The sequence below is a fragment of the Notamacropus eugenii genome, chromosome 6 (assembly GCF_028372415.1).
Source record: "Notamacropus eugenii isolate mMacEug1 chromosome 6, mMacEug1.pri_v2, whole genome shotgun sequence".
NCBI lineage: Eukaryota > Metazoa > Chordata > Mammalia > Diprotodontia > Macropodidae > Notamacropus > Notamacropus eugenii.
Genome location: NC_092877.1, coordinates 232,628,677 through 232,646,225, shown reverse-complemented (window position 1 = coordinate 232,646,225; position 17,549 = coordinate 232,628,677). Strand labels below are relative to the sequence as shown.

The 17,549-nt window shown below is 34.2% G+C and overlaps 1 protein-coding gene across 4 annotated transcripts in view; it reads right to left on the bottom strand.

Moving 5' to 3' along the window:
- Nucleotides 1-17,549, bottom strand: part of ABCC4 (ATP binding cassette subfamily C member 4 (PEL blood group)) — a 274,791-nt gene that overhangs the window by 134,428 nt on the left and 122,814 nt on the right. For all 4 annotated transcript variants that reach the window (XM_072622112.1, XM_072622110.1, XM_072622113.1 and 1 more), the window contains exon 19: nt 17,205-17,351. In XM_072622112.1, coding sequence (XP_072478213.1) covers nt 17,205-17,351 — 147 coding nt within the window. The remainder of the gene's footprint in view (nt 1-17,204; nt 17,352-17,549) is intronic.

Here is a 17,549-nt window from a genome sequence, read left to right as displayed (position 1 = left end):
TACCCTTAAAAACTACTCATATCAGAAGTTCATGATTTCATATGCAGTTCTCTTTTTTAATATTCTTTGAATATGGAAACGTTCAAGTATGTTAATATTTGTTTAGTAAATTAGGATTTTTACATTTGATATTGGGATACATTTTTACATTTGATACTCAATAATAGTTTATACTGACAAACAACTATTTTTTCATGTTTGGATTTCAGGATATGTCATCTTTGAAAGAAAAGCATGGTGCAGATGAGCTACTTTTGTTGTGCTTTGGTCTAAAAGAATATGATTTTCATTAAATATACTTTTTTAAAAAAATCTCCACTAAATTGTGTATCATGCATTAAGAGTTACCCTGGGTTCTTGGTGGTGATGTTTAAGGCTGTCAAGTTTTAACAAAAAGCTTAATAAAAATCAAATTATTGTGGCTATTCTGATTAGTAACAGTTCTACAAGGTTTTGAGTACTGGTATTTACTATAACCTGTAGGATAAGAGGTAAATAATTTAATACCTCTGGGACCCTATTTCCTCTTCTTTAAATATGGGAATTGGACTTGATGTACTGTGAGTTCTTTCCAACTATATATCTAAGATCCTAGCACCACAGAAATGTAGAATATTAGGATGGAAAAAAGATCAGAAATTGATAGCTCTTCTAGGATCATAGATATGAAGTCGAAAAAAACCTCATAGGCCATCTAGGACAAACTCTTTCCTTTTATAAAGGGGTCACAGGAATAGCAGACATCAGAAGGGGAATCTAAATCATGTGCCCGAACTCCAAAGACAGTGTTCTTTCTACCACAGTCTAACAGTGAAGTCTTACAGAGGAAGAATGGGGTAAAAAATGATTACGTGTCTGAACTAAGCCTACACAGAGCTGCTCAGTGGTCAAGTAGTAAATCATTAAGCTCTCGTCCTTCATTTGGACTTCCCCCTGCAAAAGAAACCTTTGACTTTGAAATACTTTAACAAAGCAGGTGATATGCAGTTAGTTGTTTATCGGTTTTAAATATTTAGTAAGCAAATGAAGCTTCAATAGTACTGTCCAGCTTCAACAGCTGTATTTATTCTGATTTACCATTGTCAAAATGCTTTAAAATAAAATTTACAGATTATAAGAACTAACCAAAAATCTCATTTTCCTTCCTACTGCTCTAAACGTATTTTGTGCCAAATGAAGTTTTGAAATATCAAAATGTCCATCTGATAGAAATGCAGAAGGATTGCCTAGAATTAACTGGAGTGAACAAACCACAAAATGTCTCTAAAAACATCCCATGAATAAAATTTGAAGGCTCCACAATCTAAAACTGCCTTAGGTCAACTTTAACTTTCACTTGTGAAATTTTCCATTTTTCATGCTTTTGAAAGGGGTGAATATATAGAAGTTTTACATTTTAACAATTTATTTATTTAATTTTTAGAAGTGCCTACTGATCTTAAAGAGAATATCTTCTTTCCTGGGATAAATCCCAACCTCCATTTAAAAACAACTCATTTTGCAAAATTTCAAAGTGTCTTTTCTTAATTGTACAACAGACTTCTGTAATATACTTCAGTCATATCATTTACAAACAAAATATGAAGCAGATGTTTGGTGCTTATGTGAAAAATTGTGATCTTTTGTAAAACCAAATTAAATTTAGAATGAACCCAGAATACTTTTAAGCACTGCAAAAACATATTGTGTACTCCATTGTTTGCCAGTCTTGGCAAGCAGGAGAAAAAAAACAAGCTTATTTTAATGTATAGTGAGGATATGACAACTTTGGAAATATCTGAAAATGTAGAATTAAAAGAACATTTAAATTCCATTGTGTGACTTAAGTCAAATGCAAGTTCAAAAGAGCTCAGAGAGCAAAAAAGAAAAGTAATTTGTTTTCCTAGTGGCAATAACCCAAATGAATGATTTATCATGCTATTTTGGATAAAAATTTTAAACCTTCTTTAAAAAAACACATTAAAACACTAAAGGTGTGACATTTGGTTCATAACTTCGGTTTTAAAAAAATCCTCCAAAAAAAAAAAAAACCAAATCACATTAACCTTCACGTACTTCTACTACATAATAGAAATAGGTAATAGTAAGAAATTCTCTCCTTAAGGTTTTTTTTGGGAGCAAGTGGTAGGGCAAGGGGTGGAGAGGAAATGAGATATACATATACATAATTTGATAATATACTTACATAATCACAGAAAAATAATCAGGACATATTAATTGGGACATGATTAGAAGCCTTGTTCAAATCTAACTCTGAAAAATACTGTGTTACCTTGAGCAAGAATCTATCATGTGCTTCGGACAGGCAATGTTCTAAAACTTCTAACTGCAGAACTGCTATTCATCTGCACTGTTACAGGGAGTTTGCTCACAGGAAAATTCCCTAAACCAAGGAAATCACATGGTCTCGCCAAAACCAAATAAAAAATTGTTAGCTAATATACAAACATATGTTTAAACAATAGATGCTAGAAAAGTCTCTGACAAAGAATAATGCCCATTTATGTAATTTTTTAAAAACCTACAAAAAATAAGTACAGATGGATATTTTTAAATATAATTTTTAAAAACTAAACAAAAAAGCTATCATTATATGCAAAAAGGAGACCCTAGAAGCTTCTCTAATAAATACAGGAGTAAAACAGGGATGCCTGTTATCCCCACTGTTATTTGGCACAACTGTAGAAATTCTAATACAAGAGAAAGAAATTAAAACTACAAAGTGAGAAAAAGAAGAAAAAAGAGTACACCTAGTTGCTTTTAACATGATGATTTATTTAGAAAATCCCAGGGAATCAGAAAAGCTTCTAGAGTCTTCTAGACAGTACCTTCAGTTAAGTAGCAGGTAACAAAATATACATAACTCACAAGAAAGTATGTCTACAATAGCAATAACAAGTTGAGAAGGATCATGGAAAGCAAAGTTCTATTTAAAATAACTACAAAATTTCAAAATACCTAGGAGTCTACCAAAGCATAATATGTATCTTTAAAGATTCTATGGAAAAATGTATGTTAAAGAAATAAAGAATTCAAAATATTCAATGCTCATGGATGGAATGTGCCACTACTACCAAAATTAATTTAAGCATTAATCAGTATACCAACCCACTAAGCAAGGGAATACCAGAACTATATAAAATAGAAAAAAAAAATCATCTGAAAGAACAAAAGATCTAGACTACCAAAAGAAATAATGAAAAAAGGGTAGGAATTGAAGGGAAATTGCAATCCTAAACTTCAAACTGAATTATAAAGAAGTAATTATCAAAACCATTTGGAACTGGTTCAAAAAACAGAATAGCTGATGAATGAAATAGTCCCTATAAGGAAGAATCAGAAGTAAATGAAATAATACAATGTTCAATAAACCTGAAAATATAAATTACCCAGAGACAATTATAAAAGATAAAATAGATCATTTAGAGCATAAGAAATTTAAAAGCTTTCACATGAACAAAGCTGATGGAACAACGATAAGACAGGAAAGAAATTGACTGGGAAAAAACAATTATCTTTAATCGCTAAAGGCCTCATGGTCAAGATACACAGGAAACAAAGGAATATATATGATCGGAGGTCCATTCCCTGAAAGGGAAGTGGTCAAAAGATATGAACAAATCATTATCAAAAGAATTACAAACTATTAACAACTATATGAAAGAAAAGCTTTACCTAATAATACCTATACCTATATATACCTTACAGTTTGCAAAGAACTTTATGGGTCTTATTTGATTCTCACACCAATCCTCTGAGATTAGTGCTATTATTATCTCTATTGTAAAGATGAGGAGACTGAGATTAAGAAGTTAAGTAACTTCCCCAGGACCACCGAGCTATTAAGTGTCTAGGACAGGATTTGAACTCGGGTCTTCTTGGATCTATATCCTGCACTCTATCTACTGTACCATCTAGTTACCTAGTTTCTAAGAAGGTTCTAAATCACTAATACAAAGGGAAATACAAATAAAAAACAACTCTCACACGCAGCAAATTTTGCTAAAGATAGAAAAAGATGATAGTCAGTGTTACGGTAAAAAGACAGGCACATTAAAATATTTGCTGAAGCTATGAATTGGCCTAGCTATTCTGGAAAGTAATTTAGAATCATGCAAATAGAGTGACTCAGACATTCATAATCTTTGACCCATAATCTTCCACTGCTAGGTATTAATAACTAAAGAAAAGCCCTTTTTGTTCAATTGTTCATCCATGTTGAACTCTTCATGACCCTGTGGACTCTGTTGTACATGGGGTTTTCTTGGGAAGGATATTGCAGTGTTTTGTCCTCTTTTCCAGCTCATTTTTTTTACAGGTGAGGAAACTGGGGCAAATGGAATTAAGTGACTGCTTGTAAGTATCTGAGACTGAATTGGAATTCAGGTCCTCCTGACTCCAGATGCAGCACTCTGTAACACTAAAATATTTATAGCTGAACTTTTTATAGTACAAAAAACTAGGAACAAAGGAGATGGTCACTAACTGGGAAATAGCTAAACAAGAAATGGATAGATGCAACAGAATGGTATTGTGTTGCAAAAAATGACATAGAAATATAGAGAAGCATGAGATTTATGTGAAAAGAAGTAAAGTGAAGTCAACTGAGCAAAGAGGAGTATAATGGGTGTAGAAAGAGGAGAGAGGGAGAAGGGAGTAAATCATCTTACACGGAGAGGTGAGAAAGACCTATTATGGTGGACGGGAAATAGAGAGGGTGGGTGATGGACCCTGCTCGAAACTTACTCTCCTCAGACGGAATAATATACACAATTTGTTGAATTGAGAAATTTATCATGCCTAACAGGGAAGTAGGAGAGGAGGGGTGGGGGTGGGGGGGACTGACAGAAGAGAGGACAGATAGGGGGAGGTGACAGACAGAAGCAAAATACTGGTGAGGCAGGAAAGGGTGAAAGGAGAAAGAGAACAAACAGGAGGAAGAATGAGATGGAGGGCAATAAAAAATTAGTAATCAAAACAGTGAATATGAATGTGACAAACTCTCCCATAAAATGGAAGCAGATAGCAGAGTGGATCAAAAACCAGAATCCTGCAATTTGTTGCTTACAACAAATACACTTGAAGCAGAGAGACACACACAGAATAAAGGTAAGGGGCTGGAGAAGAATCTATTACGCTTCAACTGAAGTAAAAAAAAAAAAGCAGGGGTAGCAATGTCGAACTCAGACAAAGTAAAAGCAAAAATAGACCTAATTAAATGAGATAAGGAAGGAAACCACATCTTGCTAAAAAGTATCATAGACAATAAAGTAATCAAATTAGGAGAGCAAGGAATAGTCTACCTGTCAGATCTATAGAGAGGGGAAGAATTCATGACCAAACAAGAGATAGAGAGCATTACAAAATGCAGAACAGATAATTTCAATCATGTTAAATATAAAAGCTTCTGAACAAACAAAACCAATGCAACCAAGACTAGAAAGAAAGCAGAAAGCTGGGAAACAATCTTTATAGCAAGTGTCTCTGATAAACGCCTCATTTCCCAAATATATAGAGAGCTGAGCCAAATTTATGAGATACAAGCCATTTCCCAACTGACAAATGGCCAAAGGATGTGAACACAATTTATTCAGTTTTTTTGTTTCTTCTTTCACAACTGTGACAAATATGGAAATATATTTTACATGATAGCATATGTATATGAAACTGCTTACTATTTTCAGAAAAGGGGATGAGAGAAAGGGAAGGAAGGAGAAAAATTTGGAACGCAAATCCTATAAAAATGAATGCTAAAAATTTTTTGATGTGTAATTGGGAAAAAAAGTACTATTTAAGGGGGAAAAGGTAGACAGAGAATTAACAAATACAGCAATGCAAAGGAAAAAGCAACTGAAATTGAATGTTGCAAAATTATAATGACCATACTTGGCCCCAAAGAAATATGGGAAGTCACCTTCCCCAATTCCTGTACAGAGGTGAGGAAACCACAGATTGGGAACATTAGATATAATGTTCTTATTTCAAAATATTAGATAGTTTGGCACAAATGTTTAATTTTCTCCTTTTTTTACTCATTGTTGTAAGAAATATCTTCTGGAAGGGAGGAGGTAAATACAAGTGATGTAAGAACAAAACAGATTAATGCAGATTTACTTTAAAATGTATTACCTTTGACATTCAGGCAGAAAACTTCAAATAATCCCTTTAATAATGATTAATGATGTTTTATCTGACAATAACTACAAGCAGTGAAAGTTTAATTATTCCCCTTTTATACATAAGCAAACTGAGGCTTGCAGAGTGATTGGTAGATATTAGACTCAAACTCACCACCAACGAGTGGTTTGTCAATTATAAGTCATATGTTCTCTAAAGATATAGGATATATAACTAAAAAAAGATTTTTTTTCCTAAGAAAATGTCAATAAATTTTAGAAACACTAGTTTCTCTGTGGCAAAAACCCTAAGCAATAATAATAATGATAGCAGGAGTTCACCTATCAACAGGACGGAGTGCCTGGAAACCCTTTGTTACTAAGGGAGGGAGGTTTCTCACTTGACAAATTTCCTGGTGCATGGATTATTTCTATTTACCTACTATAAAACAAATGCTGATCTGTATTAGCTAATAAAGTTTCTTCCTGGGAGTTCCCCATCCCAATGAGATCACAGTTCAATAAAAAAATAAACACCTCCTGTAAAGATATAATACTTTTGTAGGAACAGCACTGGAGCTGGTTACTGCTGATTTTCCTGAATTATGCACGTGTTTCTTCTCATTATTTCGCTTGTGTTGTATCGCATTTATGTCACCCACTGGAATAACAGTCCCAATTATTGTATCTTTGTGTCAATAATAGCTTACATTTTATAATGTTTTATTGCTACAAAGTGCTTTATGTACATAATAATCATAACAGCTCACACTTCTACAGTACGTGAAGATTTACAAAGCACCTATAATTTAATTTAGTAGCAACAACATCAGACTTATCATTCAGGAATATATTACTGGTTTCCCTTTCTTTGTGGGACTATGTCCAGAGTTTCCGCCAGAATTTGGCACCATGGCTACATAGTTATGTCTACGTTTACAGTTAACAAAGACTGGTGGAGCTCAGTCAACCAAATTAGACTTTCTTGAAATGTCTGCAGAAAGCAGTGGCATGAGGCCCTGGAGAACAACCATAATAAACTACTGGATCTCTCATAGGAAACAGATTTCATGAGGTCGGTACAATTCCTGAGCCCATTCTTAGCTTACTTTAGTCATTTCAGACTTTAACTTTCTCTTTATAAAGAAACCCCCCCCACCCTTCCCAAAGCCAGACAATAGAAGAAAAGGTTTTTTTGTACCAGTTGAGACTACTTCTACGAGCAAACATTTCCTTCTCGTCATATTTTTGCATCTCCATGAACTTAAGGCAGATGAGATATTGAATCAACAACTCTGAATACTTTCCAAAGAAAAGTACCAAGATCTATCTGTGGACACTGTATGTGTGTGAAAAAATGCAAACTCACTTGCACAGTTTCAGATGCAACTTCACCATCAGACCTGTACAAAGTAATCTTTAGAATTATTTGTCTTTAACAACCAGCTGTCATGCCCTAAGCAATACGCTCTGGAAGCCTGTGCCAGTCCCTTATAACCCAAGGGGTGGCTTAACTGAGTGATCTATCTCTAACCAACCTCTTTAGGTTGAAATGAACATTGAGATCTAATTTGTAAAATAACCTAAAACAGAGAAATAGGTTGAATATACTCTAAATCAGAGATATCAAATAGCTCATGGTTTGTGTGTACTCTCAAGTGCAGTCTGAATCAGATTAAAACATAACTGGGAAATATTTTACAAAATCAATAAAAATGCAATAAAACAGAGATAATGTTAATATGTAGTTTTCCAAGTTAACATAGGGGATCCTTTTGCATGGTTTTGTGGCTCCCATTTCTAATTGGGTTTGACACCAGTGCACTAAATTGCATTATTGTAAAAAGGTCACTCATAATACAATGTTGACATATGGACAATATTAAGACACAGAATAGGCTATCACTGGCCACTAGTCATCCTGTTCACTCAATATGTCGAGAACTCCCCCACTTTTTTTTGTCTGACTATACATCTCTTTGGAGATACCTTTTAAACCGCTTCTGGAAACTCCCTCATTTGGAATGTGCTACAGATCACTTGCGCCTTTCCATTACTCTACTTTTCCATGTTTATGTGCTCTGTCTTCAACTTCAATCTTTTAGAGACTTTTAGAGTGTTTAATGCCTCCCTGTCAAATAACATATAGTAGACTGCTAGTATTAAAAATATAGGCCTTTGCTTCAGTAAGAAGCTTGGGTTCATTAATAGAATTTTGCAAATTTGCAAATGCAATTGGCCCCCTGTTTTGCTGTTACAGTTTGGGCTCTACTCACTGTCTGCTGCAGATGCTTCTCAGATATATATTAAAAGAGTAAGCTTTACAGGATATATTACAAACTGAATAGCACAGTCTGGACCATGTGGCCATCTAGGTTCTCAAGTGCAGCCCTTTGACTGAATCCAAACTTCACAGAACAAATCCTCTTAGGATCTCCACCCCTAATATTCCTCACTCACTCAGCTTTTCCTATATTCATTGTTAGACTTGATTATTCTCTGGATTCATGCCTATACATTATATGGAACATCTATGTCATCCCTTCCTCAGCCCTCCCTGTCAATAATGAAAAAATTTGCCAAAGGAACAGAGTATGGAAAGGTTGGCCCCTGGTGGCCCTTCTAGACACAAAGAAAGCTTTCTTAACCCTATTTAGTTGAAGATCCTTTATTTCATAGTTAAGATAAACCCCATCCATCACTGAGATAGGACTGTAGAAGAGGGAATTTTTCAGTTCTGACTGAAATTCTGTGACAATTCAGTAAAATTCACTTCTAAAAGAAGCTAGGGACAACACTATCTGAAAAATATAGCCTTATGGCCCACATACTTTTAGTTATCATTGGATTCTTCATGATATTTGATAATGCAACTATATTTGCAAACCTAAAAATCACGCAATTAGAGCTTCTCAAAAAACAATTAGTTTTAGTATGTTTTTTTAAAGGTCATTACAATCTCATTGCACCATCAATCAGCTCATTTGGACTCTAAAATCAGGGTGTCAGATAAGCTGAGAGAAGTGCAAACTGTCATGAAAATAAAGACAAGAAAAACAGATGAGCTAGACCAAGTATATTCACAGGAAGTCCAGGTTTAAGGTTACACAGTTTTGAGGGGATCAATTCTCAAAGTATTCAGCAGAACAAAATTGCTGTTAAGTCTCTCCTCCAAGAAGTTCTCTCTTAAGTGTATGAATGTATGTATGCATGAATATGTATGTACATATGTGCATGTATATATGTATGTGCATACATACAAACACATACATGCATATATACATACATTCATACACTTAGAAGATATTTCATCATCAAAGATAAACGTTTGGTATAAATGATGCTAGGTTTCTGTCTTAAGACTAACCATGACATGAATACACAAGATAATTAAACTTATCATACTTCCTTACAGAAAAGAAATTGAATTTAAGTTGCCAGTATTTTTCATCATGCCATCTTTCTAAAGCACATACAAAAAGAGTAGGGGTGGTTGTCATAAATTCTGTGTATGCGATGGGATAAAAAGCAAAAACAAATCACAGGTGATAGAGCACAGCATTCCCTGGTATGTTTTGGGGTGATGGGCTCTTATGTACAGAGGTATACTGATGATTAAGTGAAATATGTAGGTGGAGTTGGAGGCTGGTTTCCCAAAAGGAGGGTTGAGCTCTGAGAGCTAAGAAAAGGAGCCAGTGACCTAAATTCCTACCACACCTCAAGGCTGTGACTTCATTTTTAGGACAAGATGACCTGAAGGTCTGGGGCTGAATGATTGTCAGAAAGCTTCTTATATTAAAGCCAAACATTTTACTTGGGCACTTTCAAGTTTCATATTTGGCCACAGGTACTACCTCTATGTAGATGATAACTCCTAAAAGCTTTCCCATCTAATTCTTGTCCAGCTTTTCTAATAAGTTCTTCACTGAGAGCCTATCCAATATGTTTAGTTGAGATATTTTTAAAAAATCAGAAAGAAGCCCCTATGTTGTAGTAGCTTGTCAAGTATGTATCTTTCACATGTAGAATTATATAATTATGGAGCCAGCTGGGGCTTTAAAATTTAGCTAATATATAAAAACAACTTGATCTGAAGAAGCCTCATAACTTGTCCAATGTACAAGTATCTCTGGGTAGAAGGAATTCAAGAAACTCAGGTCTTCTGATTTCCAAGAATAGTGCTTCTTCATTACTGTCTTCACACAAGTTGTTTCTGACTTTGCAGCACCTACTGGCTTTCAAAGCCAAACATTCCAATCAGTGGCATAGGATCGTAGATTGAAAGGTAGAAGAGGCCTTTGAGGTCCCTGGATCCAAGCCTCTCATTAAACAGAGGGCCAGGGAAGTTAATAAATTAAGTGACTTTGTCAATGTCCCACAGTTAGCGGCTTAATACAAAATTTAAACTCTGGTTTTTGTGATTCTTTACATCACACCATGCTGTACACATTGTTTTCTAGAAAATTAGTTAAGATTTTTAATTTTCTTTTTTATTATTTCATTTCAGAAAACAAGGGTGCTGGAGGTAATAATTTTCAGATATTTCAGATAATTTTCAAAGAGAGCTTGACAACCTGAGACCACAAGTCATAGCACAGAGAGAGAGAGAGAAAAACTTCAACTGTCAGCCAGTAGAAACTATTCTCATCAGAGGCTGGCCATGGCCACTGTTGGAAGTCATCAGACAGTCTAGGAGAACCATGATAGGATATGATCCGCCCTGGCAATCCAAGCGATTTCACATTGAGGAAATTTGTACAGTACTCATCTGAACCAGAGAATTTCCCCTCTTTCAGCATCTTAAGGCATCCTAACAGGGGCCAGTCAGACAATTGCTCTCTTCAAGACTCTTCATGTTAAGTATGTGCATTTTCCTCTAGGTTGGTCCAGTGGCACAATGTGTCCTGCCTTTGTATTTCTGAGACAATGAGGTTCACTGGGTAGTATCCCCATGAGTCTGTGTTTGTCTGTGGGGAGGAAGGAATTGGTCTGAGAGTGTCACGATAATGAGGACCAAAGAGAGACAACGCCAGGCTACACTGACTCGAATCAACAGATTTACTAAATGTCTACTGTGCTGGAGGCACTATCAACTAAATCAAGCTCAGGCAGATAAACCAGAGAAATATCCACCAAGAACATCCTGTCTCATAATGATGAGATGAAATGGGAAGACCATTAAGTATTAAGAGTTTAAATGTAATATTTTATATGAGACTATGGCTCGGAGGCGCCCCCTGTCTTTGTAATTGAGGGAGGACACCTGGGAAAGGTAAGATTCCCCTGGAAGGTTGTAAAACTTCCAATGTTTCTGTATCTACCTCTATGCAGTGACATACAGGAAACAGAAGTCCGCAAGAAATAAATGTTTTATATTTATGCTTTTGAAAAATATTACATATCAAATTAAAGGTATATATTTTCACTGGAAAGCTCACATTTGGACAGTATTTTAGTGTCACAAACACCTTTACATTAGACAAATATCACTAAATACTAAAAACATACGACCAATTTTACTCCCATAACTCTTGATGAATATTGCAAAGACACAAAGGAGAAAGCAGATCCTCACCCTTGCCCTTCAAGGAATGTACGGCAAACATAAAAACTACATATATGCCAATCTTTTTTTTTTTTTTTTACTAAATAATAGGCATGATGCTGTGCAGACTAAAAATAATCATGTCTGCGAAAGTTTTTTAAAGTGATAAATTGCAATAAACTATGCAAACTTTTAAAATTATAGGATCGTGATCAGTAGTTTTATTGACAGAATCAAGTTCCAATTTCAAAATAATTAAATTCCTAAAAAATGAAAATATTTTTACTGTAACTACCCACCAAGAATTATATGGCATTTAAACCTAACAATTTCCTGTATACTAATAAATCTAGTTAATGCCAAAATACTCAGAAATCTATTTCTTTACACTTTTTTCCTTTTTGCTTTCGTAGTCTTTTAAAATTAGATGTTAAATGCTTAAGTGAAGACAATTACATATATATTATTATACCCCAAACTCTTTTTAGTCTGAAACACTAATCTTCCAACTAACTTTTCAAACTGTAAAAAAATGGCAAAGTGATGAGTTACTATATTCACCAAAATGAGACTTATAACACAATTACTGAGTCTGGAGATTTCTGATATCAAAAAGACACAGTAAAAGTTTTAAGTTAACTGAGATAGCTGATATTCTATACTGTATCAAGATTAGTCAACCTAAAAATAAGCCAATTTTTAAAAATAGGTCATCAAACAGCGATAAATTTCATCAAGCAGTGATACATTAGATTACATAGAACTATAAATTGGTGGTTAAACTTTGAGTGTTATCCTTTACTAAGTTTTTTCCTACACTTTAAGCATGTTTTATGAGCAAAGAAATTATGCCTATTTTTCTGTCACCTGGGGGAACAAAATACAAAGAAAAAAATCCTAATTGCTAGCTCATTAGGTTTTAAATCACTACTATTTCTAACTATAGACAGACATAAATTTTTACCTTTCACTTAGTATATTATAGACATGGGTGGTGAGCATTTTTGTCAACTACAAATATCTTGCCTTCTTCATTATCAACTGCTGGCTCCATATTATTAAATAGAGAGAAAAGATAAGTACATGATAACAGATTAAAAAGTATACCCCAGAAAGGGTGTAGTATTTACCATCTATGAGCTGCTCCTAAAATAATAAGCTTTATAAAGGTGACTGATAAAATGACAATAGTATTCAAACATATTCCACTCTATGACTATTTAAACTAATGATATTTAACAGCAGTAAATGAGCAACTCCCATAAAATATCATTTCGTATCACATCCTGATAAGGGTTTAAGTACATATGATCATTGTTATGTGAAAAAACATTAAGGTTTTTTTCTATGTGTCAACCAAACAGGTTTTAATTACCACACCTACTTGAGCTATTAGCTGTTCCATTCAAATCTACTAACATAATATTTATATGGCTGTTCAAAATCTTGATGATTGATGCAATCTTTTGTGTGAATGTCTTTACAGTCACTTGCATCTGTTATTAATAACAAGGAAAAATGAAAAGGGAATGTGTGTTTTTATTTTGCAACAAAGCCTTTTCCTATGATGACTAATTTCTTCCTTTGAACACAAAAAGGTTCTTAAACAAACTTATAGACATATGAATAAGTTTGTGAAAATGCAGGCTCCACAAAAACAAAGCCTCTAGTACTTAAGCCAGTATTAGAAACAATCAAGTCATGATAAGTATATTTAAAAAGCTGCCAAAATTTGTTAAGCCCCTTATTCTTGATCTATTCATACCTTATTTTCTCAAAAGGAAGAAAAGGCATACACTCTTCCCCGTGGATATATCCTCTTGCTCCGACGGTAAGGGAAACATACAAGGGATTTGGCACGAATGGGCATCTTAACACTTTTCCAATATTACTACTGAATATTTATGCTGATGACGAATGAGGACACAAGTGAAATATTCTACCACGAAGTCTTTCCTTGTAAATCGACTAAATGACGCTATGTCAAAACAACACCTACCATAAATCAAAGATTTTTAAGACCCGTATTTCTTGTTTCAACATGCTACCTGTTCAGCAGAACCACTAGTGAGAACAGGAATAGATTAATGTACACTGAGGAGAGCTGTCTTACCAGCCAAATGATAGAGCTGTAATTTAACAGTCCTATTATCATTAAATTAATTTTGACAGTACTGAAATATTATGTGTTAAAAATTCACACACTTAATACTAACTCCAGTGGTCACTGAGACAGGATAAAAAATAGTAGGGATCACTAAAATTGTTTCCATGCTAATGTAACATGTAACAGAAAGAGGACTGGATTTGTACCCAGGAAATCTGAGTATAAAATCCAGCGCTTCCATTTAGCAATCTTGTGATCTTGTACAAATTCTCTAACCTCTCAAGGACTCAACTTCCTCAAATGGTAAAATGAGGGGTTTGGATTAGTTGACCTCTAAGATTCCTTTCACCTCTAAATCTATGAGTCTATGATCCCATGTCAACATCTTATTTTTTAGCTATTTCTTTTAAAGGGGGAATCTCATCTTATATCTCTTATATCTTAAATGTTTTTAATGTTCCCATCACCTGATTTGGGAACTAACAATAGATTCTACTGATTATTTCCTTTCATTAATTTTAGGCCTTCAAGGATTCAAAGCAAATAAATCTCAATTTAGAATTTTTAGGAAACCTACAGAGATAAAATTTTTCCATTACAAAAACTAGAACAGAAACCTTTGGGAGAGAGCAATTTTTCTCGTAAGATTTTTGGGACTTCCTGTTGCTAATTAAGTGACATATCTATGTCTCACAAAAGTCTAAAACTTGTCACTCTGATTCAACACCATAATCCACAAACAAACTCCAATACAAGGCATCGTGAAAATCTCTTAGATGCAGGATATAAATTTCCTTGTGAACACACAGAAACAGACGTTTAAAAACAGCATGTAAGATACACATTTAAACATAAACCAAGTGTAGACACAAAGACAAAAAAAGTACAGTGGAGAAAATTACAATTATATATCTTCTTGATTTAATAAATGAAATTCCTGGATAATAAAAATAGGACAATAAAAGAGTTACCTAACAATTTAATTTTTAATTGAGAAAATACAACGATGCTGAGACAATTCACTGACATATGCACTAATCCACGATAAGAAAATTTAGCTTTAAAGTTGGCTTGAAAATACTCATTATAGTGCTGTAAAAATATATCTGTGAGAAAAAAAAATAGATCATGCTGCCCTCTTGTGCCAGATGGAAAAAAACAAAAAGGATTCTACTCATACAAGTAAAAAAAAAATACATATGAAACACAAAATGCCCTTAATTTCTAGATGACTTGTTGATGGCCTGACATGCAAATTATCTGATTATTACAATTCTAAAAGAACTGAACAGAAAGATGATGAATGGAAAGAAGGGTAGTGTAGAAGAGAGTCAAGATAACCTGGCTAAGTGATCTTGGGCAAAACTTCTGGCCTTTTAGGGCCTCAGCCTGTTCATCTGTAAAATCAAAGGTTGGAGTACCTGATTTCTTAGGAGTCACTCAATTTACTGAGTAGGAAAATGGAATGAAAGCAACATGGTGGAATTAAAAGATGTGCATTTTAGAAGACCAGGATCAAATCCTTACTGTTCCACGATACTTGTCATTCAGTCTCAATAAAAATAATGTGCCATCATTCCTATTATTCTGCTCAAGCTAGAACTTGGTTTAGGTATGAAGTGACTAGTCAACTGTAAAAATAGCAGGGGGTGGGGTGGGAGGAGAGCACGTTTGTATTTATTTACTTAACATAAATTTTGTTCGTGATATTCTCAAGACATAAGAAGCATTGTGGTAATGGATACTAACAAGAAACTTATGAAAGAAATTAAAGGGAAAAATGCATTTGCAACTGTGAGTTCACTAGTTGATTTGAGCTTTATTTCACACTTGTTTTATTTTGTTATTTATGAAAGATCACAAAGCAAACAAAGGAATTTAATTGCCCAGAAACGAAGAGAAAAGATGTCACTAAGTATAAAAGTGGATACAGATTTTGTGAATATTTGAGTTACTAGTATATGAGCAAAATTATGTAAAAAAGGAGAAACCAAAACCAAGAATCCAGCCCACATGAATTACTCAAGTCAGACCACTGGGAATAGGCATTCTCTTTCCCAAATGACATTTCCTAACATTGTTTAATGAAAAATAGTGATCTGTCCTCTCATTTATGCTTAAATCTCCTGACTTCACTAAAAAAAAGATTCACATTGAGTTTTCTTTGCCTCAGGGATGGAGGAGGAAGGAAAAAAACAGTACTAGGGGTAGAAGTTGCACTAAAAAACCCTTGAAGCTCACATAACCTCCACTCCATTCACTCGCCACATTTCCCACACATTCCATAATCTCCTAATTCCTCAAGGCTAGGCCAGCTGTACAAAGTCGAATGGTGTGCATGTCCTATTCTATCTGGGTATGAATCCTGTAGAAGAGCTAAAATTCCTCTATTGGGAAGTAAAGGAAGAAGTGATAGACTTCAAAAATTAAGACTTGTTCATTGATCAGGGCCTAAGGAAAGGTACACAGCTTTGGAAAACTGGACACCTAATCAAATTTAGATGAATCAGAGTATGCAATCAAAGACAGTAAGGAAATTGCAATGAATTTGAGAGTGTGTAGCTTTGAAATTACAATGGTAATTTCAAACAAAAGTTTGAACAATATTCTCCAATCATTTTCTAATGCTCAATTGAAAAAGGGATACTCCTCAAATTGAAATTATTAAATATTATATGGATTTAGGGTGAAATTCTGCTGTACAGATGCTGAAACACTGTAAGGTTCTGGGAACAGTTTATTTTTTTACATTGAAAACACCATCACATCTCATATTGTCAGGAAGAGCTGAAAGCTGCTTTCTTCATCCCAGTAAGATAGTAAACACTATTGTTTTCTTGCCTGCTTTGTATACTGACCTATCTAGAAGGTGAGATGACTCTAGTGAATATTTTAGAAATTATCAGACCACACTTACTCAAATAGGAAGCTAGGTGGGGCAACGGATAGAGCATGGAATGAGGAGTGAGAAAACCCTGGAGTTCAAATGCTGCCTCACATACTTTCTGGCTGGGTGAATTTACTTAAAAGGTCTATGTTTCAATTTCCTTATCAGTAAAATAGGTATAATAATAGTACCTATCTCACAGGGCTGTTCTGAGGATCAAATGATTTAACACAAGTAAAACACTTTGCAAACACTAACATACTGTATAAAAGCTATCTTATTATATGAGTACCCAGTGCTGGATGTTTTATCAGTCTGCTCAATGTAAAATCAACATTCACAAACAATAAATGTTGGAATAAAAGATAATTCTTCCTCTGGAAGGATCAAGACAATCAATGAAACTTTCTGCCAAAAACACCATAATCAAAGTATAAACGTTTTTTTCCCCAAAGAAGATTCTCCACTACTGGGTATTCACTTTTTAAAAAATAAAGTTATAAATTTGCTGTCATTCATAACAACTAGTGAACATTAGGTTTGACTTACCAATTGGATTTCTATCAAAGAATAATACTGGTGCTTTCAAAATGGATTCAAACATTCTGTTATGCAAAGTTTGCGAAGCATTCACAAGAACATAGAATACCAGGAGACTCCTCACTATTCCAAAGAGAACTGTAGCTACTGTTAATCCTAAAATTAAAGACGTAAATATACTTAGGGAAAATTTCTGTATTTTTCCAAACATTTTTAAATAAAAAGTACTTTTGGTTAGTTCAGGAAAACATCATTATTCAATTTATTCTGTGATATTTTAAGACACAGAAACAGTGTTCTATGAAACCAAGTGTCACTTAAATGAGAATTGATACCTTAATCACTTCATTATAC